Source organism: Cantharellus anzutake (assembly GCF_015039405.1).
Source record: "Cantharellus anzutake strain C23 chromosome Unknown EI90scaffold_1, whole genome shotgun sequence".
In the NCBI taxonomy this organism is placed as follows: domain Eukaryota; kingdom Fungi; phylum Basidiomycota; class Agaricomycetes; order Cantharellales; family Hydnaceae; genus Cantharellus; species Cantharellus anzutake.
This window is the reverse complement of record NW_024066951.1, coordinates 2,887,338-2,913,518: the sequence shown is the minus strand read 5'-3', so window position 1 is coordinate 2,913,518 and position 26,181 is coordinate 2,887,338. Positions and strand designations below refer to the sequence as shown.

The window sequence follows — 26,181 nt, the reverse complement described above, 5'->3', positions numbered from 1 at the left end:
CTAACTGGCTAGAATAGGAAGAAGCAGTAGTCCAAATAGGGGTGATGGGAAAACGCGAGAAATACATTACAAGCGGCGAGAGTGCCGAAGGCAGTCTGCGAAGCTCGGGGGTTGCGGAGCTTACGGAGGTTACAGAGGCGGGGTTGAAAGTCCAAGGGATATTGGCAATGGTGTTTACGTAGTATGAGGTCACCAATGCAATGGACTAAGACCGAGGTGGAGTCAAAGTCCGAGGTAGGGACTATGACGGAGGCTTGGAGTAAGGTACGAGCGGTGTCCGAGTGCGAAGTACGGAACAGTGGTGGAAGGTCGTAACTTGGCGGAAGGGTGGCGGAGGAGTAACAGAGGGAGGAGAGAGGGGAAAGGTAAGGGAGAAGGAGTGGCGGGAAGGAGAGTAGTCAGGTCCGAAGGTGAGTATCAGAGCAGACGGGGGAAGCGTAGGAGGATGATGGGGGGGTGGAGGTGTTGTGAAGGGGGAGCGGAGTAGTAGGAGGGTGGCGTGAGGGGCGGTGTTCGGTCTGAGATGGGTATCGGAGTGGACGGAGATAGGGTCGGGGAGGTAAGGAGGAGGTGTGTTGCCAGGACCGAGGGTGAGTATCGGAATGGCAGCGGTAGGTTATGACTCCGGAGGTGAAGAGGGTGGAGGTCCGGAAGTCGGGTCGGGGTCGGGTATGCACGGATATGACATCTGTGATTTATTTCAGATTTTTCCCTCATGATTTAAGGTTGTTTTGCACTTTCCGTGCTTTGTTTTGACCGGGCTCTTCCTTATTTGGACGGAAATTGGTCTTCGCAATCTGCCGAAGTGCGGATCTCGGTTCCGACGGCCGGTTCCCTGCGCATCGCCACCCTCATGTGTCATTACACATGATGCGGATTTCTATATTCCCGTCATGGGTATAACTTCACAACGGCTGGACTGTTTGGGCTGAAAATTTGCATAACTATAGTTCCCCATTTTTAATAATTTCCGTGTAAATTTCGTTGTATGTTGTAACTATGGATCCTACGCAAACATCGTCTTTTCCCTAAGCTCGGACTTTCGATGTCACTATTCCCGTTATTGGATATCTCATTAACGCATGATCCTTTTATTATGAAAATTTGGGAGGATTAAGATTGGATCCCTTCCTTTCTAATGGGCTATCAAGCTTGTCTCGGTCGTTACTGGTTAATCTTTGCACTTCCCTTTTAGGCATTGTCCTCGTTTTGCAGGAGTTTTAGTCATATCTCCATCATTTATAGGTAGTTTCCCCTGTAATTACTCTCATTGGTTCCGTTTGGAGGACATCTACATTTCCTATTGTAAACACGACTCTGACTTTTGCATTAGTTCCTGAGGAATCTTCGTTCCGTGGTACTTCCATCCTTGGCTACGTGTTTGGACGTGGGAAAGTAGTTTCCGTGGAGGTTCTCTGATTATTTTTTATAGTCAAATCTTGGTCGATTGTCCTAATTCTTGGTTTAATATTTGCTATAAATTCCCCCGAGAATTCCGTCTCGTTGATAGTAAGCTTGAAGTATTTTTGCTATTTTTCTTTCTTTCGATTTATCGTGTATAGTCATAATAATTCGTAAAAATTCGTAAAATTCGTTAAAATTCAGGTCCTTCTATTTTCTCATATCTACTTGTTGTATGAGGTTTTTGTGATTTATCTGGCATATTTCCATAGTGTGGCCGTTATTTCTCCTACACCGGTCACCCATGGAACTCGATATCCATGGACTTCATTGAACAGCTTCCTCTGTCCTCTGGCTTCACAGCCATCTTGGTAGTCATTGATTGTCTTTCAAAGCAATGCGTCTTTATTCCTATGCATAATACCATTGATGCGCTGTAGGAGAAATAACGGTCACACTATGGAAACCCATTATGGAAATATGCCAGATAAATCACAAAACCTCATACGACAAGTAGATATGAGAAAACAGAAGGACACGAATTTTTACGAATTTTTATGAATTATTATGACTATACGCAATAAATCGAAAGAAAGAAAAATAGCAAAAATACTTCAAGCTTACCATCAACGAGATGGAATTCCCGGGGGAATTTATAGCAAATATTAAAACAAGAATTAGGACAATCGACCAAGATTTGACTATAAAAACAATCAGAGAACCTCCACGGAAACTACTTTCCCACATCCGCACACGTAGCCAAGGATGGAAGTACCACGGAACAAGGATTCCTCAGGAACTAATGCAAAATTCAAAGTCGTGTTTATAATAGGAAATGTAGATGTCCCCCAAACGGACCCAATGAAAGTAATTACAGGGGAAACTACCCATAAACGACGGAGATATGACTAAAACTCCTGCAAAACAAGGACAATATCTAAAAGGCAAGCGTGAAAATTAACCAGTAACGACCGAGACAAGCTTGATAGCCCATTAGAAAGGAAGGGATCTAATCTTAATCCTCCCAAATTTTCATAATAAAAGGATCATGCATTAATGAGATATCCAATAACGGGAATAGCGACATCAAAAGTCCGAGCTCAGGGAAAAGACGATGTTTGCGTAGGATCCATAATTAAAACATACAACGAAATTTACACGGAAATTATTAAAAATGGGGAACTATAGTTATGCAAATTTTCAGTCCAAACGGTCCAGCCATTGTGAAGTTATACCCATGACGGGAATATAGAAATCCGCATCATGTGTAATGACACGTGAGGGTGGCGATGCACAGGGAACCGGCCATCGGAACCGAGATCCGCACTTCGGCAGATCGCAAAGACCAATTTCCATCCAAATAAGGAAGAGCCCGGTCAAAACAAAGCACGGAAAGTGCAAAACAACCTTAGATCATGAGGGAAAAATCTGAAATAAATCACAGAAGCCCATATGAAAGAAATAAAAACCCGTGCATATCATAAATCCCGAACAATTAAACGGAAACGGCGCCCGCATACGAACGACTATGGGAACGATGCACATGATTACCGAATGTGCACGCGAACTTTTGCTAACTCAACGAATACCAGGAAATAGGACACAACCTTAGTACCATTGGAAAGGTGGGAATAAATGAAAATTTATGATACCAAGAACGTGAGAAAACATCCAGAAATGAATGAGATATAGGGACATGAAGTTAGAAACCTGAAAACGCGCGGGAAAACAGCTTCAAGAGGTCCAGAGTCCTAAATAAAATACATAAAAATATGATATCTTCAAGGACGACCTACTATAACAACGAACAATACATATGGAGGATTAGGATGTGATAATACAAAGGGGAATCAGGGAATATGAACGAAATTCACAAAAACCACTAAACTATGACGGACCATGGCGGGAATTTTAGGGAACGATATTCTAATGAGGTGGAGAGCTATAACACATTCGTTTGAGTAATTCTTGACTACTAGCAACTTTTTCTTTCAGTTTTAAACCTGAATAATTCACTCATCTACCATTTCAGTCTCATTTTAACTAAATGTCACTAAATAAAAATGGAATAAATCAGCTGAAGGTCTCAGCACAGCCGTACGCATAGTAATGCGAAGTTTGAATTCAGAATCATCGACTCATAGCAAATTTAATGGTATATATAGGGAATTTGAAATAGGTAACTGCGGCAAATGCAGTGCAGCCAAGTTCTAATTAACCATTAAAATAGCTTAGGCGAGGGAGGACAATAAGGATTCTAGGCGCAGTCTGACCACAGTAGAACCGCAGTTCAGCGCAGCAAAAGCGCAGTAGAACTATAGCGTGAAAATTTCATTTTTTATTCAGTTTGAGAAAAATACACTGTAAATAAATCCTGTAAATAGAAGGTAGAGCGTGAAAAAGGAAGGCGACCCAAGGAGTATAAAGGGAGACCCTTTCTGCGACTTTTCGCCCCCCTTAGAGAAGTAAGAAAATAGAGTATTATTTTTCTCAAGCATTTCTGGTTTTCACTCCAGTGCGAAAAAGTGATATACAGTTAAGATTGCCACTGTAGTAAAAGGCAGCAATTAAGGAGAGAAATATTAAGTAGATATTTCAACAGGAGAGCTGGTTAACACTCCAGATTTCAAAGTGTAAACACAAAACAGTTATCTTGCTACTGTTAAAACAAGCAATAAAATAAGACAAAAATAAAACAAACCCAAGGGACACTCCAGACACAATCCAAATTCATTAACTGAATAGAATCTTTGAAACTTCACCAAGTAGAAGATTAAATTCAAGTTTAAATCCAAATTAAACAATGCTACACAGAATTACACCTAGACAAATTAAGAAATTTCAATAAAGAAACAGCTCCGCAGGGCTCGGTTTATCTGTAAGTCAATTCCCAGGAACTTTAAAACTAACCCATAAAAATAGAATTAGCCAAAACACTCGGATTGGTACTATATTTACAATAAATAACACTAGTACACTTCCCCATCCTAACTAAAGAACCAGGGAACAGCTTGGTGGTGGTCTCGTTTGAACCTCCCAACTGACCTTCCTTCGTTCTCTCCTTCAGCGCCCAGCCTCGCCAAGCTGTTCCTCCTCCATGTATTCTCGAAACATGGCATACCATCCCACATCACTTCGGATCGAGGACCCGAGTTCGTATCCCATTTCTTCTGCTCTCTAGGTAAGGCTCTTGACATCTGCCTTCACTTCACTTCAGGTTATCACCCAGAAGGGGATGGTCAGACTGAGCGGATGAACCAGACATTAGAACAGTATCTTCAGGTGTATTGCAACTACCAGCAGGATAATTGGGCTGAGTTATTGCCCCTGGCTGAGTTCACATACAACAATGCCCCCAATGCTACTACTGGTGTCTCTCCATTCTTTGCCAACAAGGGATACCATCTGACCCTCTCTGTCCATCCAGAACAAGACTTGACTTCAGTACACGCTCAAGAGTACTCAGTTGATCTCGATTCCTTACATCAGTTCCTACGTGAGGAAATGTCCTCAGCACAACTGTCAAAAACCCCGGATCATAGGGGAAAATGTGTGAGTCTGAATGCAGGCGGGGGCTCAACTAGATGGGATCCGGGAGCTCCGGTAGTGGACTGAAGCTTCCCCAGGAAGCCCGGTTCTGCTGGATGGTACAAGAGGCTCTAAGGAGGATGCAGCCTCAGCGACTCGGAGGGAGTGCTGTGCCTCCGTTACGTCTCAGTTAGTCCTTGTATTTCTTATGTCTGAGGTATCTTGTAGGAAGGGGTCGGGATTCACTCAGAGGGACTTGGGGTAGCATTTTAGTCAAGATTAGAACTGAGGAAAACTACAGGTTCTAATCTACAGGTATTTATAAGGGGGAATGGGAAAGGACTTAGTCAAAGTCCGAATGACAATAAAGAACACCGAAAGGTGCCGAATGATACCGAGAGGTACCGAAAGGTCCCGAACGATATCTTTAACGGGAAACCGGGGTGTCGGGTCGAGGAGGGCGAAGTAAGAGGCCGGAGAATGAATGGGAACGAGAAATGGGTAAGAGGGGGTTAGCCGACTGAATGGTAAGAAGAAGATAGTCGTGCTAAGAATGGAAGGTGACTAATAAGAGATGACGAGAGAGGGGTCACCGAAGGATGCAGGTAGCTCCGAAAGTGGAGTTGCATATATATCCAAAGGATGTTGGGTGACTCCAATAAATGAAATGGGTGGAGGAATGGTTTAGGGGTATGTCACGGGATGTTGGAGGTCCATCGGGATATCGGAGCAATCCGGAGTCTCCAAATGTTCCGACTTGGGGGCCAAGCTTCCAGGATGGGAGTAGCCAAGGTTCAGTGCGCTGCAACCAGGCTGGAGCTGAGACAGTCAGGAAGGAAGGTGACTTGGGGAGCGGAGAGGTATGGTGTAGGGGATGGTGGAGTTGTTAGGAAGGTGTGGTGTGGTGGGAGTGCGCAGGGTCGGGATTCCGGGATATGACAGCAACGATGATATCAGGGCCCTGCAGATGCTAGACATTTGTGTCAGGGCACACCTGCCTGACCCCACTCCACCCGGTCCGACCCCACCCGATCCCACTACCCTCACCCGGTGCCCCCATCCTCCCTCCTCTCTCCTTCTTCCTTTCCCTTCTTCTTTCTTCTTTCCTTTCTTTCTCCTTCCTTTTCTACTACATGGACAACTTCCTTGCTTGATGTACCATTAACCAGGCTGCACAACATGCCCGGACCCGGACACACTGGGCGATGCCCTACACACTGGACGCTCCTGAGATCTCTTACGGAGATACCCGGGCACATACAGCTGTGCGCATAGATGACGTGGCGCTCCCCATGTGACATTCAACCGCATGTACATAAACACAGTGTCACGGCCATGCATTCTGGCCCATTAGCCACCTGTCCCGATGCCGCCCAAGCCCATTCCCGCTATGCGAGCGTGAGCGTGAGCCCCGACCTCAGCCCTATCCTCCCTGAGGACTCCCTGCTCACTCCCCTGCTTGCCCCTAGGCTCCCCTGCACCTGGCCGACTCCCCCACAGCCACACCAACCTTCCCGCCCTGAGTCCGCCTCCAGCACCGAGCCCATTGCTGACTCCTCTACCCCACCCACTTGGCCCCCTACAGGGCCACTACCATTCCCACGCTGTAATGGGTCTATCCAACTAGACTCGCAACAGGAAGGAGGGGGGATAGAAATCTCACTGAGGGTCAGGTCTGAAGTGGTATATTGGTCCTCTAGAGTGTGGTGCTGATAACTCTCTACCTAACTATACAGCGGGTCACGGAAGAGTCCGATAAAACAAATAAGGAAAGAGCATCACATGACGATAAGGAAGTGGAAACATCGGGCTCTAGACACCGGAAATGGAATCAGAAAAATAAGGAAAAATAGGAAAGTGTGTAAGGAGTGTGAGGGGATATAGGCTACATGTGAGGTGCTTGCTGAGGGTAGTAGAATCGCGGGATTTGGCTCATTTATGGTACACCGGCAAATCCCCGTGACAACGCCCAACTCCAGCCCAACTCCGAGTCCAGCACCGCTACGATACCATTGCCGCTATCACAGCCCTATGCTCCTTCCTTTATTTATCTGTTATTGTTTGTTTTGACCTTCGGTCATTGCCAGCCACTGTGCGGCCAACCCCGCTCTTTGTCCCCTTTTGCTTCCGGACCCTTCGGCCTTTGGCCCAGGTCCGCTTCCATTCATTCTTTCCCCATATATATATCCTGTATGCTACTTTATTGTACCTTAGCTCTAATATCGATTTGACCATGACCTCTAAGTCCTGACCCCAACAAGGCAACCCCAGTAAGTCTGAAATGAGGGCCAAGAGACAGCTAGGGGGCACAGCGCTCCTTTAGAGTTGCTGAGGCCAAATGCCCTACCTTCGGGCCTTGTCTGCGGCATCATGGCCATCGCAGCCCACAGCGACCCGCAACGGCGAGCTTCGGTGCCGACCCCGGACCAGTGTCTAACACACAGCCTAAGTGGGAACTGAGAAGTAACCTTCTTCTCACACTTCCCACTTTAGCCTAAGTGGCCAGGGATGCCCTTTTGTGCCGGGCCCGTTAGTACGCATGCCCATGCTACACCCTATCGGGTCCTCAGTGCCGGGTGACACATCCGGGCGCACTTGACCCCAGGTCGCTCCCTGACAGTTTGCCCACACCTGACTTTGAGATTGGCACTATGGTCTTTGTTAAGGCTAAGTATTTTAGATCCACCCGACCCTCAAAGAAGCTCTCAGAAAAGAATCTCGGGCCCTTCAAGATCATCGCTGCACCAGGAACCCACTCCCGCACCATCTGCCTCCCTGAGACTATGGGAGCTGTGCACCCAGTCTTTCATGTGTCCCAACTCGAACCAGCCATCCCCAACACCATCCCCAACCGTGTACAACCTCCGCCTCTGCCCATTGAGATCGACAGTGAAACTGAGTATGAGATTGCCAAAATACTAGATTCAAAGTTGGATCGTAGGCATTGTAACTGTAAGTTACTGTACCTGGTACATTGGCTCGGGTATGATGGGACAGATGAGGAGACATCTTGGTTGCCAGCCACAGAGCTTGGCCATGCCTCTGACTTGGTTTCTGACTTACACGTGCTGTATCCTAACAAGCTGGGCCCTCACTTTTCTTAGAGTGTGTGCACATCAAAACTGGCCATGTGTTTAATAGGGTATGGCACAAATGGAGGTATATACAAAAAAAAATGATGAAAATCAGGGCAACGTGCCCACACCATGGGAAGTATATGTGGGCAGGTCACCTGCTCCCCCACCATCTGATTTCTCCTTCTTCTTCCTTGACCTCTCCTCCCACGTAATCTTGGCGACCTCGCTGGGCAACTGCCTCACAGTGTCAGTCAGCTCCCTGAGGGCATCGATGATCGCCTCACCCCACTTCTCCACGTCACCCTCATCCTTGTCCCAATCATCCTCCTCATCCTCCATCTCCTCTCCCTCATCCTCAGACGCGTGAGCTGGTGCCTTGGGCAAGATCACCCACAGCCTCTTCTGCTGCGAGGGTGTTGCAGTCCCCACTCAAATTGTAACCAGGTCGCATTTGGCCCTGGCATGCATGCAGTTTGTGCATGCCTGGTACTTGCCCCACTTGCAGACCAGCTGGGACTTGATGCAATGACCACAGGGGGGCTTCTCCCTTACAGCCTGTGGAGGGTCAACTGAGGCCTTGCGCTAAAAAACAAAAAACAAAAAAATTGCATGTGTTAGCCTCAGGGATCTCGTGGCAGTAAGTGTTTAAAGATGCTGGCTACTCACCTTGCCTTTGGATGACCCAGCCGCCCACACCTGCTGGCACTTCGCCTCTGCCTCCCGCTCCCTGGCTTCCTCTTCCTCACACCTTTTCTTTTCTTTGGCCACCCGCCTAGCTGCCTCAGCTGCTTTCTTGACCGCCTTGCACCTCACCCACTTGTTGAGCTTTGCCTGCATCATGGCAGGCTCGTCATCCGTTGCCTCTTGGATGTCCTCTTCCTCCCAGGATGCGATGTTGTGGAGCTCAAGATGTTTAGACATAAGGGCAGGTATTGAGTAGTAGTCGTTGGGTAATGACTGGACTTAGTCAAATTGATGGAAAGGATTTGTTGATTTCACATGCGGATTCAAAATTCAGAATTGGCCGAACAATTCTCACATGCACCAATTGGGCCTCCAGGGGCATCAGCCCTAAGAAGGGGATACTGTCACAACCTGACATATCTGTCACTTCTGTCAATGCATCCTAGTGCCACTTGGCCCATCCCGCCCACTATCATCATCATCTGTCCATCCATCCGTCCACCCATCACCCTCATCCACACTTCCTCCCCCACATGCGTACCTTCCAACCTAGGTTGCCCGCTCAAGTGGTTCTTGTTGTCCACCTGCCAGCCGGATGGCTTGCTAGATGGCCAGATGGCCTTTTCTCTTTTGTTCGCTTGCAGACTATTGTTCCTCCTTTGCCACTCATTATTTCTTGCTTGCCTTTTTGTTGACCAAGTTTGCCGATATTAACCATTTGTCTCTTTCTTCATTCATTAATATCGCGCTTGATCCGCCACTCCTTCCAGGCTGGTCCATTTAGTTACTTATGCTTATAATGTGTGTAGGTTACACCGGATGTACCTCAGTTCATATATTGACTTGGATTTACCCCCCTTGTCTCTTCTCCTCATCGTAAGGCTTCTGTCTGAAATTGGGACAACAACGTAAGAATGAAGCGCAGTGCTCCACCCGAGTCGCTGAAGCTGAAGTCCTGCCCCTCTGACCTTACGAGCCCAGACGACTTCATGCACCTTGTGGATCATCCGGATACACATCCGACACATTCCTGACAGACTTTACAACAAGGACAAGGTGTTAGAATGGGTGGATTCAGATGACTCCAGAGTGGAATCGGAGACTCAGCATGGAGGGACCTTGGCCTCAGCGACTCAAGCAGAGCGCTGTGCCATTGCTGTTTGTCCATTTGGTCCTTAATTTCACAGTAGGTGAGCAGGAAGTCTCTAGGGGGCATTTCAGGTCGATTTCGGACTGAGGCCAAAACGAGTATGTACAAGCGCCGATATATATAATGGAGGGGGCAAAAGCACAAGGAAACAAAGGGGATCCGAATCGGAACGAAGATGTCCGAACGGGAACAAAGTGTTACAAAAATGGGGCCGGAAGCGCCCATTTTCGTCCGTTCTGGCACAGGAATAGGGAAGGGGGTTGGACATAAGGGTTTACAGGTTGTTTCACAGATGGTTTAACATGTTGTTGAACAGGTAGTGTGGCAGCGGGTTTTTGTTGATTATTGATTGGATGAACTATATTACTATATAAATCACGTGATACAGAACCCATAAGAGTCTAAAATGGAAATTCCCATTTCCATAACACAAAGGGTAGACAGAAGTGGAGTGGTACCGAAGGTCATAAGACAGAACCTGTGATACGTCCGAAAGGAGGTAGGGAGGGCGAGGCCCAGAGGGGCAGGAGGATGGTGAGAAGTGGGGATGATGACTAACTGGCTAGAATGGGAAGAAGCAGCAGTCCAAATAGGGATGAGGGGAAAACGCGAGAGATACATTACAAGCGGCGAAAGTGCCGAAGGTGATCTGCGAAGCTCGGAGGTTGCGGAGCTTACGGAGCTTACAGAGGTGGGGTTGAAAGTCCAAGGAATATTGGCAATGGTGTTTACGTAGTATGAGGTCACCAATGCAATGGACTAAGACCGAGGTGGAGTCAAAGTCCAAGGTGGGGACTATGATGGAGGCTCGGAGCAAAGGTATGATCGGTGCCTGAGTATGAAGTACAGGACAGCGGTGGAAGGTCGTAACTTGGCAGGAGGTCAGTGGGAGAGTACCAGAGGGGAGAGAGAGGAGAAAGGGAAGAGGGAAGGAGTGGCGGAAAGGGGAGTTGTCAGGTCCGAAGGTGAGTATTGGAGCGGACAGGAGGAGCATAGGAGGATGACAGAAGGGTGGAGGTTTTGTGGGGGCGGAGCGGAGGAGTAGGAGGAGGGTGGCGAGAGGGGCAGTGTTTGGTCCGAGGTGAGTATCGGAGCGGACGGAGATAGGGGAGGAGAGGGAAGGAGGAGTGGGGGTGGCATTGGAGGTAAGAGGAGGTGTGTTGCCAGGACCAAAGGTGAGTATCGGAATGGGCGGCGGTAGGGTAGGACTCCGGAAGTGGAGAAGGAGGAGGTCCGGAAGTCGGGTCGGGGTCGGGTATGCACGGATATGACACAAGGGATGAATTCCTGAAATCAGCGAGTGTTTGTTGGCAACACATCTATGTGGTCAAGCCTGATGGAGTTTTGTTCATGTGGTAATGCAGGAAGGGAAAATGAAATTGGAACAGGCAGCAGAGACCCTTGCAGTCTTATTTATCGCAAATATTGGGCAGGAGTGCAAATTTATGCACTATCCCCAACCTGCGAAACAAGTATACTGCACTGGTACGACCAACAACCGGTCACGCATCATCCAGTTTGGAGCATGGCACCGGACATCCAACCGGCAAGCTTGAGTGATGCATGACAGCCAACAGGCCAAGGCCAGAACTGCGTGACACAACCCCTCGGACAACGGGTTTTCTGTCTTATATCCAAGAGAATTTGATAATATTTGAATTTTGAAATGGAAATTCTCATGTCAAATTTTCTGCCCGGTATTATGGATGGATTTGTGCTTGCCAGCCATATTGCAGCTTGTGCTGAGGAAACTATCACATACAACAACACCCCTATATTTCTCATTGGTTGCTACAGGCTGTTCTCGATATGCAAGCATCCTACTGGTGACAGTGGGATTCATCCTAACTCTACTATGGTAGTACATGAAGGACAATTCTCAGAAGCCGTAGAGGATGATGTGGAGGTGATGTTGGAGGAGGTTTATGAACATCTCGACACCGGAACCCTGCCTGACGGCCTTGCCGACATGAATGGTGGCCTTCAGTTGATGCTGACAATGCAGAATCCATTGGAGAATTCACTGTGGCAGTTGGGTCTGAAGTTGGTAGTGGTGAGTTGGGATGGGGTAAGCGGCTTAAACAGGCGAGACAGACACGCTTTTAACGATGTAGTTGGAAAATTTGAATTGAAAGCTTGCACAGCCACTGGATTCTACTCAAAGTGCGTGACGCCGGACATTTGTGTGACGCGTGACCGGTTGTTGGTCATGCCAGTACAGTAGTGAGAATGGAAGATGCTATTTGGATCTGATGTCCCAACGGGGACCATGCGTTTCCCACGGTGCTTTCCCACGAAAAAATTCTAACTTCCCCCCATGAACTCTGTGAGACTGTCTTGTTGTCCCCATTGATGGTGGCTTTCCCTACTCTATACACCGTGTGCACAAGAAGGAACTCTGGAAACACAAGCTCGGCCAATCACCTGGCCTCCTACGCGCTTTTTGTGGTCGACCCTCAAAGCAGGCGGATACTAAGCTCTCATTATGGAGGAGGACATTGACTAGTGAGTTCGCGTCTTACGCGTTTAGCGATCTGTGCTTGAGTGACACGACAAAGCGAGGAAATTCGCCGAAGGAATATCGCAGAGAATGAAGCACTCTTGGCGTCCCTGGACCTGAAAGATGCTTCTCATTCCCTGGGGATGTTGCCCGTTAAGTCTGCAAAGAGCAGAACTTCAGAGAAGATCGATCGGGCTCGTCCAGCCCGGCCTCGGAAGGTAGAGAAAGCGAAAAAGGAGAACACATCTGTTCCCCGAAGGCAGTCCTCCAGACTTGCCCATCTGCACGCAAGCCCGGATGATACTCCCATACAATGGCTGGTCAGTGTCGTCGTACGCTCGCGACTTACTCGAATGACCGCGTCAAGCGCGTGTATTTCTCAACGTCGCTTGTCTTTTTTGTAGGAAAAGCTGGAAACAAAGAGGAAACGCGAAGAAGAGGAGAGACTTGCCGTGCTAGAGCTCGAACGCGTAGCGAGGCGTCCGCGCCATGGAAATCTGTCTCTGGATGATCTTGTCGGCGACGAGGACGATACAAAGGAATCAATCTCATCATTAAGGGATACTCTCGAAGCTGCCTGCAATGACGTGCATTCTGTCGAAACACGACTACGGAACTCTCGCAATATTGCGGAGAAGTCTCAGCTACGGGGCAGCGATCCTGATATCAATGATCTTAGGAAAAGACTTGGCCGCATGGTCGTGCGATCGCGAGCCAAGGTTTCGAGGGAGAGAATTTATTCCATGGCTTACCACCCAGAGAAAACGAAAGATCTCATTTTTGTTGGGGATAAGCATGGCCAGCTTGGTATTTGGGATGCGCTGGCGCCATCCGAAGAGAACGAAGAGGATAAATATGACGATACGCGAGAAGGAGGAAGATATTGGCGTTTACAGCCTCATTGGCCAAGATCGCCAAAAACCTCGATATCTTGCATCAAATTCAGCCCGACTGATGCACATAGTGTGAGTTAAAAGCGCATGTGGATGGGAATCGCTCGGCTTATTCAGTTACATAGGTTTTTACGACATCCTATGATTCCACGCTGCGTGTGACCTCCTTTACATCTGGGCAATCTACTGAGCTCTTTTCTCTTGCCTCAACTTCGACACTTCTCACATCCTTTGATATCGCGCCACGTGGGAATGAAATATGGATTTCCGACGCTGATGGCGGACTAAGCTTTTTGGACCTCCGGGAAGGCAGCCGATCACGAAGACAAGTGAACGCTAAATTGAAGATTGGTTGTGTCAGCATCAATCCTGCTGCTGGAAGGAGTCATTTTATATGCACCGCGAGCAACGATCTTTCTCTGAAGTAAGCGTCAGCAATGCTACTAGTGCTGTGGACCTCAACTTGCCCCTCTAATGGCAGAATATGGGACGTTCGAAAGCTTATGTTAATCGAAACCGGAGCACTTGTTGAGGGTGATGATGACGGCCCCAGCTCGCTTAAAGTGAAACCGCCTCCCGTCCTAGAAGCAGATCACGAAGCCGTCACAGATTTCCTTTCATCAAAACCTGGTCGGGGCTGTATACTCGGGCAATTTGAGCATAAATACAGTGTCAGCTCAGCTTTTTGGGACCCTCGAGGGAGGAAAATAGTGACAACGTGTTATGATGATAATTTGAGAAGTTAGTCGCATTCATATCTGGAGCCACCACTTCTCACTGACCGGCGCGGAATAAGTTTGGAATCTAGATGCTTGGCTCTCATCGGGAGAGAAATTAAAGTTTCCCCGACCAATCCAAAAAGCACATAACTGTCAAACTGGACGTTGGTTGACGGTGCTGAAAGCTCAGTGGAGTCAGAATCCCAATGAACCATCCCACTTCACTGTTAGTTCATACAATATCCCCGGAATGACTGATGTCGAACGTTTTCTAGGTCGGATCGATGGATCAGTCATTGGATGTCATTGCGTACAACGGAGAGGAGATTGTGAGGCTCGCGGATCGCTCAAAGTGATGATGTGGTCTCTGAGTGTGTGGTACTCCAACTAATTGTGATTTCTTAGGGTGACGGCTGTACAGGCCGTGACGGCCTCCCATCCCTGCATCGCTGAGCGAGCAGTCAGCGGAAACGCGAGTGGTCGATGCATTTTGTGGGGTCCGCCCGAAGATTAGCAATCGCGAGTGCCCTCTTCTTGACGCAAATCTGGTCGTTCATCTACCTGTTGAATTGTATGGATTATAATGTTGGATTACTGTGTCGAATCGACACATTTGGGTTTCACAACATCTTTGGCAACTGAAACAATTGGCAGGAGCAGGTCGGCACGACAGATGCCCGTTAGTCTTACACCTTGGGGACTCTGGTTTATTATGATGGGGGGAGGTCAGTAGCGTTCAGTGAAGCGAAAATATGTTCTTATAGTTTTGAGGGCATTTGCTCATTCGGAAAACAAGCGAGGTGTGTGATGTAAATGGTGAGGACGTGGTGTTATCAGTGGTCTGACGAGCTTCTGAGCACGATATCACTGTTCGTTGAATGCTGGTCCAGCGCTTTTTGACCAAGTGACTTTGATCTGTAAATGATTAAGTGCGTTGTCTCGCGTTTTGTGTTGTGGCGGAGTTGGCCGAAATTGTGTCCGTCGTGTCCAAGAGATTCAACTGCCATCTCATGAGCGACGCGTCTAACCTAGTGCTTCAACAAAATTATTCTTCGATATTACCTCTCGGAGTGTTCCTTTCAAATTTGGTCGACTTAGACGTGCTTACTCGGGATGGGGACCCTAGCCAATACGTCGAGATGCTGAGCTCCATTTTTGTGGCATTCGAGGGGACACTTCGCCCTGAGCTGAAATTTACGCCATTTCCACACAACACACCTATGAGACGGGTTAGTTATAGGCATTCGATTCGTCCTGTGTCTTACATCCTACGTTGCAGACATTGAGCAACGTTCAGGAATTTTTGTGCGTTTCGGGTAACGAAAGGCGCACGAATGTCTTGACACTAGGGATCTGCGGAGTAGGAAATGTACTTATTCTTTCTATGGTTCTTGATTCATTCTTCTGCATCAGACGCTCGAACTCGGTTTCCAGCAAAAGTTCCCAAACACTACGCTCAAAGCATTATGTTCTGCATCATGGCAAGCGTTGCACGAAAGGTGTGACTTAGCATGAGCGATAACAGCTTCCGCACTTATCTTTGCCTTAAGAATTGGTGAGCAAGCAATGACGTACTTGCTCAAATCGACAAGCCTATTTCTGTCTCTGCCGAATCTTTCATTTGTCCAGCTGGCCGGAAAGCCCCTGCAGCATGTCATATCGGCAAAGAGATTTTTAGCTGCCCAGTCCGACTATGACCAGCGGCAACGGAAGAGGAAGCTCACAGTAGAGCTATCCGCGGCCGATGCGTTGCCTCCTGTCAAAAAGAGAAAAACAAATGTACCAGAAAAATCGGATGTAAGAACAAGTAAACAAGGCTCGTGGACAATGCGAAGGGAGGCAAAGGTTCGATACACACGGCGTAGTGCGATGGATATCCCCATCCAGCGATACATAATTTTCTATTCGCAACCCACTCGAACCAGTGGGTTCGGTATAAAATTTGGTTTTCCATCCAAACGTGAGCCTTGTAATGCACTTGGTCGACTGTCTTGATGGGCTGGTTTCTCCCCGATAGACGTGTTGAGTTCATTCGACGAACAAAGGCAAATGTTCAAACGCGACAGCCTCGAGACACCTCCGGCGCAAGCTGCGCGACCAAGGAATCCAATCAAATCCGACGATGAGCTCAATTTGGAACGGCATGGGCGGCACTTATTGATGCACATCTTCCCGCGTCAATACGGTCTGAGGAGTGTATTCAGTGTCAACACTGTGCGAGACGCACCCACCTGGAGAATGAAAGAAATAAATATAAAAACTTGGTCAGGGAAAAGAGGTGGGCACTTCCGTTTGGGCAATTCGGAAATCCATCCAATATAGCAAGCAGGCAAACGCGCTACTCCCCACCGTTTGAAAGTAGTGCTTCCTCTGGCCGTGGTTCTCTTGCGGCGGCACAGTCAATGTTCGTACACACGCATTCTGAGTAAAGTATGCCCATCAAAGGTCAGTATCATTGGACTCGGCGGAAGCAGGAGCCGAATCCTAAGGAACCTTCATAGACCAAACGCGACCAATCACTTGATCCCTGTAACGATGCCACCGCTCAGGGAAGTGTACTCCAAATTGTCTCCGAGGTGATATCGCAGCCGTTGTCCCTCAGTTCTCTGGACGTATCACATCCCAGTCTCATCGTCCTCCACGGCCGGAAGCCATTGAAGCTGAAGCCCAGATTTCCGCAATATGCTTGCAACTATTTTGAGGCTAGTGCAGAGTCGGCAGTTAGCTGACATGTCCTTGATAGTTGGGATTGCTTAGGTACTGAGATATGTCGTCGAGGTTGTTCGGGCTGTGATACCGAACACCTTTTGGGGTTGCAAGTTTAACTTCAAACTTGTAGTGACATGTAAGACTGCTAATATGTACTATCCTAAAGTACTGACTTTTCGTTGTATTAGATATTTACCGGATAATCCGCTTGCGAAAGCACGAAAAATTCACGCTTCATCATGTAGTACAAGATTTCCGCACATCCGAGTGTGATTCTTGGCTTGGTGGGCCGTCACGAGCTGCTGCAAGTGATCAGAGGCTTTCTGTTTCAGATGCTCTCAAGCGACGCGAACTGTTGGAAGACTTCATGTACTGGTTCTACGAAAGTTTTGTGTTGTCATTATTGAAGGTGAGGTTTAGATGGCACACTTCCCGTGTCTTGCTAAAAGATTTTCAACCCCAGGGGACCTTCTACGTTACAGACTCGGGTGCATTCAAGAATCGAATTCTGTACTTCCGTCACGATGACTGGGATCGTTTGTGCCAACCTCTTGTTCGCGATCTGATGTCTAATCGGTTCGAAGAGATCCATGGGACACGGGTCAGCCATTTACAACCGTAGCCAACGTCCGGATCTTCATTGTTCTAGCAGACCGATATGCAACATAAATTTCGTCAGAAATCCTTGCCTCTGGCCACTATCAGGATGTTGCCAAAAGAGACGGGGATTCGTCCTATTGTCAATCTCGGAAAACGCACTATGGGAAGCTCTATCAACGAGATTCTGAGAGCAGCATTTCAAATTCTAACTTATGAGAAGGTATTGCTCATGATTCTCCCCGCCTCAGTGCGCTCACCGGCTGTCAGAATAAAACTCCTAGTCTTACTGGAGCCGCCGTCTTCGGGCATTCAGAATTATATACTAAGCTCAAAGGCTTTCGGGCAAAGCTGAAACAAAGTTATGCATCAATGTGCGTCTAGTTCAGAGGACCCAATGTTATTGACTAAGTGCGAAATATCCTGGGCGGACCAGGCCTAGACTTTACTTTGTGAAGGTTGATGTCCAGGCATGTTTTGACTCAATCGACCAGGATAAGCTCCTCAGCATTCTCGATTTGATCTTGTCAAATGTAGGCGCTATACTCGAAAGGACTTCCGGGTTGATGCAAAGTATTTTCTTAGAAATTGTACAGGATCAACAAGTTTCAGCAGGTCACTCATTACTACGGGAAAGTTAAGACTACTCGTGTCCAGACGGTAGTAGCAGACGGTGAGTTCATGGCAAATACCATATCACCCACCAATTGATTTTCCCTTCAGATGAAGAATTCCACTTCGTTCATGCTGCAACTAAGATGGCGTCTGCTTTGCGGCACACTATTTTCGTTGATGAGGTAAGTAAGAGCTGATGTTCACAGCCTGGGTACATATCTTTGACCAGCTTCAAAGGCTCAATACGATGAGAGGAATGCAAAGGATATATTGAAATTGCTTAGGGAACACATAAAAGACCATGTTGTCAGGGTTTGTCGAGCCATTTGTTGTCGCATAGGTTTAAGACTGATAACAGCTCAGCTTAAACAGGGGTTCTTTCAACAAAAAGTGGGGATCCCCCAAGGCTCGATCCTCTCCAGTATTCTGTGCTCCTTTTTTTATGGGGATCTTGAGAGGAAGCACCCTGATCTTAGTTTTAATGAAGATTCCGAAACGGTATCTTCAACCTTTTCCGGCTCAAGATTCCTTTCTAACGCATTGTGGATTAGCTGCTTTTGCGTTGGGTGGATGATTACATCCTTATTACCACAGAAGAACGGAAAGCCAACCAATTTCTGAGAGTCATGAACAGTGGTAGGCGATATTGTTGTGGTGCCCGCACATATTTATCTACGACGAAATCGCAGGCCACCCGGAGTATGGCTGCTTCATTAGCGTTGAGAAGACTGTGACAAACTTTCATCCTGAAGTTGACTCAGCTAAGGTTTTGCCTCAGAACACAGGTGAGTCACACATCTGTTGTGCGAAACATCATACTGCAGCATTACGGCCCAGACTTCCCATGGTGTGGTCTCCTCATCAACAGCACATCTCTCAATGTCACCATTGATTACAGTAAATATGGTGACTATCGTAAGCATATCCCTCTCTAGACTTAGGGTACTTCTAATGTGATGCTCCTCAGACATTGCTGACACACTTTCAATCGCGAGGGGAAGAAAAGCCGGTTCCGAATTTCAGTCCAGAATGCTCAGGTGGGTTGCGGTGAGGCCCGAAAAACATCGAACTAATGCTGTCCTAAAGAATGTGCAGACAGGCAATTCATCCTATCTTCACGGACACATGCTTCAACTCGCTGAGGGTCGTCCAACTTAATATTTTTCAAAGCTTTTGTCTCACAGCGGCGAAGACTCACTATTATGTCAAGCAGTGGGACTGTGACATTGCCCGCCATAGCAAATTTATCCTATGTCTGTGGGGGCCTGATAACGTCAGAAATTTCAGAGCGCTGACGTGCAACACAGGTACTATAACGCATTCCATCAAGGTATCATGGAAAGCTCATCGGGAGAGGCTTCGTTCTCATGTTGGTCGCACTAATCATTCGAAATGTGGTGTAGGGCAATGTGCATGGACATGGCAAGCTTGGTACCTTACTGCCTCAACTAGCACTCACAGAGATTTAGGTTGGCACTTTCAGCGTTTCGCCTTATTTTGGGTCGAAAACAGACAATGTGGACACATCTGCTCAATATGATTGACACCCTTTTGCTGGCACCAAAATACGAGAACATTGCTCCTGGTTTGCGTGCTGTCGCACGCCTTGGGGCTAGGCGCCTCGCAGGGGTAGCATGTTGAGCCGTGCACCCGCAAGCAGCACACCCAGCGCAGCACCCCGACCTTACAAATCCGACACTACCCAACCGAACACTACGTCATGCGTGACACGGTGCATGCACCGGGACAACAGCGACGACGTGACTGCGAGACCGTGGAGTAACAGGCGAGGTTCTCACCGTCAAATGCAAGAACTCGCATGGAGCCACTTGATTGTATAGACAAGTATCGAGATACAGAAAAACAGTAATACAATTGATCAGCAATAAATTGAAGCAGAACACCCGACAGCTGGAATAAATCTTGGGAAAAGACGACACAGAAAGGAAGCACGAGTTGAATGGGATGGTTTACAAGGGAATCTCAAAATGCGTAGGCAGTGAAAGGGTGAGGTAGATAGGGGAGGCTGTTCAAAGGGGCGGGAGGGACTTTGGGTGATAAGCCTGGGCTTCGAGAACCCGACAACTGTACCTCGGGAGATGGCACTGATGAAGCTTCGGTCACCCCAGATGGTGAGGGCGTAGAAGACGCATATGGTGATCCAGACGGGGAAGACATGACCGTCCCTTCCCTGTTCGACACAAAGCGACGAGCAACATTGAACATGTCCTTCAAATCGGTGTTTGCCAGAAGGTTAGGTCCATCTTCCTCATCATCTAGGGGATACGGAGCAGTCATGATAGGATCTTCTTCATGCCGTAGTGATGGAACATATGGTGGGGGAGGCGAGGCAATATGACTAAGGATAGTGCGGCAGAGCCAATATGGAGGAAGAGCATCATTGATAAAATGTACCCCTCGGTGATTGAGTTGGCAAGTGATGTCGAAGTCCCAGGCTTGGCGCCACTGTACACGAATAGCATGTTGGGCCAGAGCATAAGGTTAAGAAAAGGGGACTCACGAAGTTCAGCATTCTCCAATACGCTGAAATAATGTAATTGTGCCTCGAAATGTTTTCTGTGGGAGCGACACGGTCTCCATTGCGTCCCGCAAGCACCCACCGCTTCGTGACGTAACCACCGCCGGGTTCCCCTCGTCCATACGCCACAATCCCACGAAGAATCGTTAATATGAGGATATGTCGTGCATATGGGCCTATCTTCTTCCGGAATATGTTCCATTGTTCCGGGCTGCCATCTGAGGCCGAAATAGCATACATCCCATCATCAACGGTCCTGCTGGTCCATCCAAATGCAGACATCGCAGACGCCCATCCGTCGGCTGTAGGAGCATTCCAAGCCGAATCAGGATATGGGAGAGGAATGTGTCGGAGGTCTCGTGGGGGAATGTGGGCAATTGCATTCGACTCGAGATGGGCAAGGGTGTCGAGGGTGTACACTAGCCACGCAGTGCGACGCCAGCTCTCGTGAGTAATCCACAACTTCCAGTGAGACGGCCATTCTTCTTTAGGAAGCTGCTCTGGATTTGTGCAAACTGATCCTGGAGTGAAAAGACCAGATTGACGAGCAACCTAAATGGGGTTGTTAGGTGTTAGGCCAATGAAATAGTGTCCAGCGGTTACGTACGGAGGTGATGGTTGCCAAATACAGTTCGCCTGCAAGTCGGTCAGTTTGGTTCTCAGATAAAAATGACGATGAATTATAGAGCAATAAAGCATGAATAAGGGGCAGGCTTTCCATCGCAGTCAACTTGCGACCTCTCGCAGTTTGGTAGAAAGATTTAACCAATATGTCGGTTTTCTAAGCCAAAACTAAACGTCAGGTTCCGATGGACTTTTGGGACGACGCACATCACGTCGAATAAGGTCTTGGGACTGGGGCCAGTCAGGAGTGCTATCTATTTCATCCAAAGCCTTCCGTAACACAGGGCTATCCCCGTAGTTCGTGGGGTCTGTTTCCCGCAGATCTGATGCTGGTCTAGGCGCCGCGGTGCACATGGCAAAAATCAGCCAGTTGTGCGCGTCCTACAATGCGACCGTAACAATGAACGTCATCCCAAAAAGAGGGAAATACATACTTCAAGGCGGAATGTGGGCATATGTACCACACTAAGATGCTCCATCACAGTATTAAATGTCCGATACGCGAGTGCGGACATCTTGGTGGCATTTGGCATCTTCCATCTCGGTATCATGTAACAGTAAATTACGCGTGTGGCATCAAAGCTATTGGGAGGAAATTGAGCAAGCCAACGTGGTGGTATCAACTTTGAAACTTACAAGAATGGGTTTGAAGAATCGACTCCGCACTGACCTCGGAGCTCTCGAAACAAATTATTCTCAGCGAGCATTAGAGTGGGCTCTGTGCTGAATGGATTGCTCTCAAGGGTATTCATGGGGCGTACTGGCCATTCTGACTTATCCTGAATCGTCTGACTAAATAGTGGTGGCTCACTGTACGATTGGCCAGTGTCAAAGCTTGTCGGGTTCAGGATGTTACCACCGTCGTATTCAGAAATCGACAAAACATGAGGCCCATTAACGGATCCGATAAAGTCGGGAAGAGAGGAGAAGTCTGGTGCCTCAGAGAAAAGTCGATCCAACTCCGATTCACCATAATCAGAGGGGACAGCAGCAGGGTCCTGGCCATCGAAGGCTAATGGGGATGTGGAAAATAACGATGGGAGATTTTTGGTTAATCGAGATGTAGATGCATCAAGTGAAGTCAAGTAGGGGTCAGGATAAGGTCTGACACCCCGGCTCCTGGGTAGGGTATGAGGCGGTGGCTCTGTCAACTGCGATCTCTTATTTGAATCTTGCTCCTTCGGGGTCTCAGCGCATTTCTTTCGGTGTCGAAAGAGCACATCACTGCGACAGCAAGGGATGATTGGCACGGATTTCCACAACTCCAGACGACTCGGAACATACCTCCTCGCATAGCGCTTGCCGCAGTGTTCGCATACAAAAGGCTTGTTTTCACTATGCTGTACAACTCGAGCGCGTTACTCTCCAACGTTCGGACAAAATAAAGCAATAACCGACTGACTGTGCGCTGATGACGATGCAAATACTCAATACGTGAATAACGGTTGTCGATTCCTTGTGCCGCACACGTCTGGCACACATATACAGCGCCCTTTTTGGCTGCCTTTGTAATCCTCATGGCGCCTTTGACCGCCGACATCGAGTCGTGGGGGACTTTGGGAATGATTGGTCAGTGTGAGCAATGTATCGTCAGCATGAATGACAAAGGGAAGGTGCCGAGCGCGATTGCATTATATGGAAACTGAATTAACGATTTAACGCTGGCACAACACAGCGTCGCGCTTGCGCGACCGACGCGCCTAACGAGCACCTAACAAGTGTGGAGCGCGTCCCTAGTTTCAAGATGAAGCGTACGCGTCCGGGAGACCATCTCGATGAAACTGGAAATGGTAAGAAACAAAAGAAGGGACAGGACGCGAAGTCTCTCGTCCACCCAAAGGATTTGACACCGTCGATGTTTCCTTGCCTCACTCGCGAACTCACCGTCAAAGCAAAAGTCCTGAAAATAACTATCGAGGAAGATTCTTCAACTACACTTCGTTGCGCTTCTCCTGTGTCTGGATTCAGTCGTCCATTGCACTTCTTAGTCTGTATTCTTGGCACATTTCCTTCTGGACAAGGTCTTGGGATGGCAGCTTCACGCTATAATATGGAACTCCGGCTGTTAGGGGCCCGCTATATCGCGTGCATGCCCCCTCCTGGGCCCAGTAGGGGGGCCGAAACTCTGCAAACATGGATGAGCCTGCATTCCGGCTCATATATGATAGCGCTATTGAATTACGACTCACATCGAACCGGAATGAAGAGATAAATATCACTCGCCTAGAACAAGGTGTGTGCTCTACTAGGCCAATAAGGATCACACCTATTCAAGCCCCTCTCTAAGAACTTGATTCTCCAACCCGAACCGACCGAACCGACAATCCGTCAGACTACACCCTTGGTGGATGTACGGTTGTTGGGCCTAAAATAAAGAGCCATAATGAACCTACCACCCATGACGCTCTGTCCCCGCTTGATGCTGACATTCTATCTACCAGCACACATCAGCGCCCTTCTGTGCCAATTCCTCCTGCGTCGAAGGACGGTGGAAACGGCGTTGTGATTCCGGAGATGCTGATCCAGCCCGTTTCCGTGGCCTCCGATTTAAATTTCCCTGACTACTCAGCGGGCCAAACGGACGTTCCAACAGGACGCTCGTCAACTGCATGCCCCGAGCCCAAATCGTTGCGTCCCAGTCCCACCCCATCTTCCTCAGAAGCCCCCAGGCGTGTTCCTCTCGCTGTTGATCCGTCCCGAATCCCGACTAACGCGGAGCAAAACATTCAACAAGAGCCCCATACAATGAGGGATAGTGAAGAAGGGGATATCTTTATAAAGAAGCCACAACTTCAAGGGTCTCCACGCAGCACCCCCAAACCAAATAGTGCCCCCGGTGGTGCTGACAGAAAGCCTAAAAAGAGGAAGCTGAACAAACATCAGAGGGACAAGAAAAAACTAGCTGCTAAGCTTGTGGCAGAGCGCATACAAAGGGAGGATGGCAGCAAGGGCGTCATTCCACTGCCAACGACGACGCCGCTGAGCGTGACTACTCTATCCTCGCCCCAACGGTCCCCAACGGGGGGAGAGGAGCAGGCAATCATGGAGCCGGATCACGAACCGCTCACTATTCTCCCGACGTCGCTGGATGCGACTGCTCTGTCTTCGCTCCAACGATCCCCGAAAGTAGAAGAGCAGCTGGCAGCAGCGGAGCCAAATCAAGAAACACCCACCATTCCCCTGCTACCTGGGCCACTGAAGGTGTGTTATTTTAGCCTCCGCCCTGCATTCTCTGAATGACGTCACTGGCCAGGGTAGCCGATACTTTGATCTTTCCGAATGGGAGGATATTGTTTCCCGCGGCGATATGCGACTCAATCACTTTTCAGGTATCGTATATTTACCACTTCTTTTAGACGAGAATCCCCAGAGTGAGTGAATTCCTCATCAATTATGTACTGTAATTCACCGTTACATGAATAGGAGATTGGCATTACAAAATCCGGCTAATGGATGCATCGGAGGCAAAACTCACTTTTGACTGCTATGTGGAGAATGGATTCTCGCACTGGGTCCCGCCGGTTGAGGTCGGGCACGCTGTGATTCTCCGCAATGTCAAGGTATCTTTGTTGCTATCACAGCGCATCCCGGACGCCTTAACCTTCTGTAGCTGAACCCGAGGCACTCAGGCTCTGGCACAGGATACAAACATAACCTACAGTGGATTGTATATGATCCGAAAACGAAGAAACTACTTCCAGAAACACCCCCAGCCTCATGCCCTGGCATATGTGGCCCTGGAGAGCTGCGATGCACCGAAGCCTCTCGTTATTCCCCAAGTCGAATCCCCAACTCAAATGAAATGGAGCACCTGAAGTCTCTAGGGAACTGGTGGCTGCGCCAGTTCGCTAAAGAGGATAAGGAGACTGTTACAATTCAAGCCCCTCCCCTCAAGCACCAGCTAATCTCCGACATCAAAGCTGAAGATCTCGCCTCCAGTGTCTACAATAAGTATATCTATTGCGACCTGTTCTTCGAGGTACACATTCTGACTGTGTCAAATTCCGAATTTATAACGTCCGCTTCGTCTTTGGCAGGTGCTTGAAGACTTCGACAGCTCATATGGGTTCAAAGCCAGGGATATCTACATCACTGATTACACTCGTAATCCTCTTAATAAATATCATCCGCTACACGAGGACTTGGCACTTAAAGTATCTCTATGGAAATCAGATCGAGAGCCCGAAAAGCCCGAAATCATCATTGAAAAAGGAAAGTTGTATCGTCACCGGAACCTTCGTGTCAAGCACAGTCCTCAAGGCTGTCTCGAAGGGAAAATCAACCTTGGCTCGGAGTCAGATAAGATCTCCCGAATTCCATGGGTGTGCGAAAATGAAAGATTTGCTGCTTTCAAAGAGTGTGTCGGTCCTTTCAGTCTAGTTGTAATGACTCACGATCTGCAATTTCAGGCGAAGAAATGCTTACAAGGGAGTGAACAGTACTCCGAACGACCTCACAAGTCACGAGGAGTCTCATCCCTCAGGTGCGTTTCATTTGCTCCGTGCCCCGCCGAAACCAATTGTGCTCCAACAGAACCGAACGGCTCGACGCTTTCTAGTTGCTTCTCAAGAAGTGATTCACCCTGTCTCGACGACTCGTTCGCCCAAACGGAGCTGAGCCCGAGATTCGTCAGAGAAACCAAAGAGGCTTCGTTTAAGGAGGCTTTGAGGGGTGGTCTTGGTGCCTTTCGGGTGAAGGCTAGCGTGATCGACTTGTACCCGCAACAATTTCTAGAATTTGTGCAGTCTTATTGCCCAGAATGTTTGAAAGTGTGAGTGATCTTGGTTCTCAATCACCCCACGTTATTTGATCTGTGTCGAAGATATGATAAAAATTACACCTGCTGCTCTGAATGCAAGAAAGGAAATTGCCCTTCTCCTTTTCTTAAGCTCCGCTATCGTTTTCTGCTGTTATTAAGAGACTCGACCGGAGACGATCACATTGCCATGGTGGCGGATGATCACGCAGTGCGTACATTTGATGCCACTCTCGACATATGATTCACAGCCCGTAGGAACACTTTCTTGGCCAGCCCCCCAGTTCGGACCTCGAGATTCTCAACAGTTCATTGAAATACCGTGTGGGGCACTTGCTTGGACAATTGGGGCGGTACTCGTGGGATAATGCGGCTGCGGATCAGCAACC

The 26,181-nt window shown here is 48.3% G+C and overlaps 6 protein-coding genes across 6 annotated transcripts; 5 read left to right on the top strand and 1 right to left on the bottom strand.

The window, feature by feature from the left end:
- The first annotated feature begins 13,018 nt into the window (after positions 1 to 13,018).
- On the top strand, positions 13,019 to 14,853 carry EI90DRAFT_3029098 (WD40-repeat-containing domain protein). The gene is made up of 6 exons (XM_039058099.1): positions 13,019 to 13,305; positions 13,359 to 13,657; positions 13,715 to 13,974; positions 14,030 to 14,178; positions 14,228 to 14,304; positions 14,358 to 14,853. Exons 1-6 carry the CDS (start codon positions 13,036 to 13,038, stop codon positions 14,464 to 14,466), a joined length of 1,164 nt encoding a protein of 387 aa, XP_038924178.1. The 5' UTR covers positions 13,019 to 13,035; the 3' UTR covers positions 14,467 to 14,853.
- Positions 14,854 to 15,258: 405 nt separating this feature from the next.
- Positions 15,259 to 16,891, top strand: EI90DRAFT_3029093 (uncharacterized protein; the record flags this gene model as incomplete). Its single annotated transcript, XM_039058098.1, has 7 exons — positions 15,259 to 15,312; positions 15,366 to 15,451; positions 15,503 to 15,912; positions 15,970 to 16,230; positions 16,282 to 16,397; positions 16,454 to 16,797; positions 16,850 to 16,891. Coding segments are annotated over exons 3-6 (995 nt in total), but the record flags the coding sequence as incomplete, so codon positions are not given.
- Positions 16,892 to 17,378: 487 nt separating this feature from the next.
- On the top strand, positions 17,379 to 18,370 carry EI90DRAFT_65667 (uncharacterized protein). The gene is made up of 7 exons (XM_039067920.1): positions 17,379 to 17,481; positions 17,543 to 17,632; positions 17,695 to 17,791; positions 17,844 to 17,931; positions 17,982 to 18,055; positions 18,103 to 18,185; positions 18,237 to 18,370. The coding sequence occupies exons 1-6, from the start codon at positions 17,474 to 17,476 to the stop codon at positions 18,145 to 18,147; spliced, it is 402 nt and encodes a 133-aa protein (XP_038924176.1). The 5' UTR covers positions 17,379 to 17,473; the 3' UTR covers positions 18,148 to 18,185; positions 18,237 to 18,370.
- A 1,285-nt stretch (positions 18,371 to 19,655) lies between these two features.
- EI90DRAFT_3029088 (uncharacterized protein) lies at positions 19,656 to 22,644 on the bottom strand. The gene is made up of 8 exons (XM_039058097.1): positions 22,439 to 22,644; positions 22,321 to 22,376; positions 21,673 to 22,260; positions 21,471 to 21,618; positions 21,244 to 21,417; positions 21,020 to 21,193; positions 20,395 to 20,964; positions 19,656 to 20,339 (listed from the first exon to the last, which is right to left on the bottom strand). Exons 1-8 carry the CDS (start codon positions 22,574 to 22,576, stop codon positions 19,857 to 19,859), a joined length of 2,331 nt encoding a protein of 776 aa, XP_038924175.1. The 5' UTR covers positions 22,577 to 22,644; the 3' UTR covers positions 19,656 to 19,856.
- Positions 22,645 to 22,873: 229 nt separating this feature from the next.
- Positions 22,874 to 24,744, top strand: EI90DRAFT_65649 (uncharacterized protein). Its single transcript, XM_039067919.1, has 4 exons — positions 22,874 to 23,269; positions 23,324 to 24,237; positions 24,290 to 24,407; positions 24,460 to 24,744. The coding sequence occupies exons 1-4, from the start codon at positions 23,170 to 23,172 to the stop codon at positions 24,648 to 24,650; spliced, it is 1,323 nt and encodes a 440-aa protein (XP_038924174.1). The 5' UTR covers positions 22,874 to 23,169; the 3' UTR covers positions 24,651 to 24,744.
- Positions 24,745 to 25,763, top strand: EI90DRAFT_66138 (uncharacterized protein). Its single transcript, XM_039067924.1, has 3 exons — positions 24,745 to 25,015; positions 25,074 to 25,519; positions 25,570 to 25,763. Exons 1-3 carry the CDS (start codon positions 24,839 to 24,841, stop codon positions 25,592 to 25,594), a joined length of 648 nt encoding a protein of 215 aa, XP_038924173.1. The 5' UTR covers positions 24,745 to 24,838; the 3' UTR covers positions 25,595 to 25,763.
- Positions 25,764 to 26,181: the final 418 nt, after the last annotated feature.

What these genes read in the sequence shown, in the direction of transcription:
- EI90DRAFT_66138 (XM_039067924.1), top strand. Translation starts at nt 24,839, where the DNA reads ATGGAGCACCTGAAGTCTCTAGGGAACTGGTGGCTGCGCCAGTTCGCT. An exon ending in ATTGCGACCTGTTCTTCGAG is followed by an intron (nt 25,016 to 25,073) that starts GTACACATTCTG and finishes CGTCTTTGGCAG; the next exon opens with GTGCTTGAAGACTTCGACAG. An exon ending in CGAGGAGTCTCATCCCTCAG is followed by an intron (nt 25,520 to 25,569) that starts GTGCGTTTCATT and finishes GTGCTCCAACAG; the next exon opens with AACCGAACGGCTCGACGCTT.
- EI90DRAFT_3029088 (XM_039058097.1), bottom strand. Translation starts at nt 22,576, where the DNA reads ATGTCGGCGGTCAAAGGCGCCATGAGGATTACAAAGGCAGCCAAAAAG. An exon ending in GGCAAGCGCTATGCGAGGAG is followed by an intron (nt 22,261 to 22,320) that starts GTATGTTCCGAG and finishes TTGCTGTCGCAG; the next exon opens with TGATGTGCTCTTTCGACACC. An exon ending in GATTCTTCAAACCCATTCTT is followed by an intron (nt 21,619 to 21,672) that starts GTAAGTTTCAAA and finishes TCCTCCCAATAG; the next exon opens with CTTTGATGCCACACGCGTAA.
- EI90DRAFT_65667 (XM_039067920.1), top strand. An exon ending in AAACAAAGTTATGCATCAAT is followed by an intron (nt 17,633 to 17,694) that starts GTGCGTCTAGTT and finishes TGGGCGGACCAG; the next exon opens with GCCTAGACTTTACTTTGTGA. An exon ending in CCAGACGGTAGTAGCAGACG is followed by an intron (nt 17,932 to 17,981) that starts GTGAGTTCATGG and finishes TTTTCCCTTCAG; the next exon opens with ATGAAGAATTCCACTTCGTT.
- EI90DRAFT_65649 (XM_039067919.1), top strand. Translation starts at nt 23,170, where the DNA reads ATGGATGAGCCTGCATTCCGGCTCATATATGATAGCGCTATTGAATTA. An exon ending in TGCTACCTGGGCCACTGAAG is followed by an intron (nt 24,238 to 24,289) that starts GTGTGTTATTTT and finishes GTCACTGGCCAG; the next exon opens with GGTAGCCGATACTTTGATCT. An exon ending in TTTAGACGAGAATCCCCAGA is followed by an intron (nt 24,408 to 24,459) that starts GTGAGTGAATTC and finishes TTACATGAATAG; the next exon opens with GAGATTGGCATTACAAAATC.
- EI90DRAFT_3029098 (XM_039058099.1), top strand. Translation starts at nt 13,036, where the DNA reads ATGGTCGTGCGATCGCGAGCCAAGGTTTCGAGGGAGAGAATTTATTCC. An exon ending in AGCAACGATCTTTCTCTGAA is followed by an intron (nt 13,658 to 13,714) that starts GTAAGCGTCAGC and finishes CTCTAATGGCAG; the next exon opens with AATATGGGACGTTCGAAAGC. An exon ending in ATGAACCATCCCACTTCACT is followed by an intron (nt 14,179 to 14,227) that starts GTTAGTTCATAC and finishes AACGTTTTCTAG; the next exon opens with GTCGGATCGATGGATCAGTC.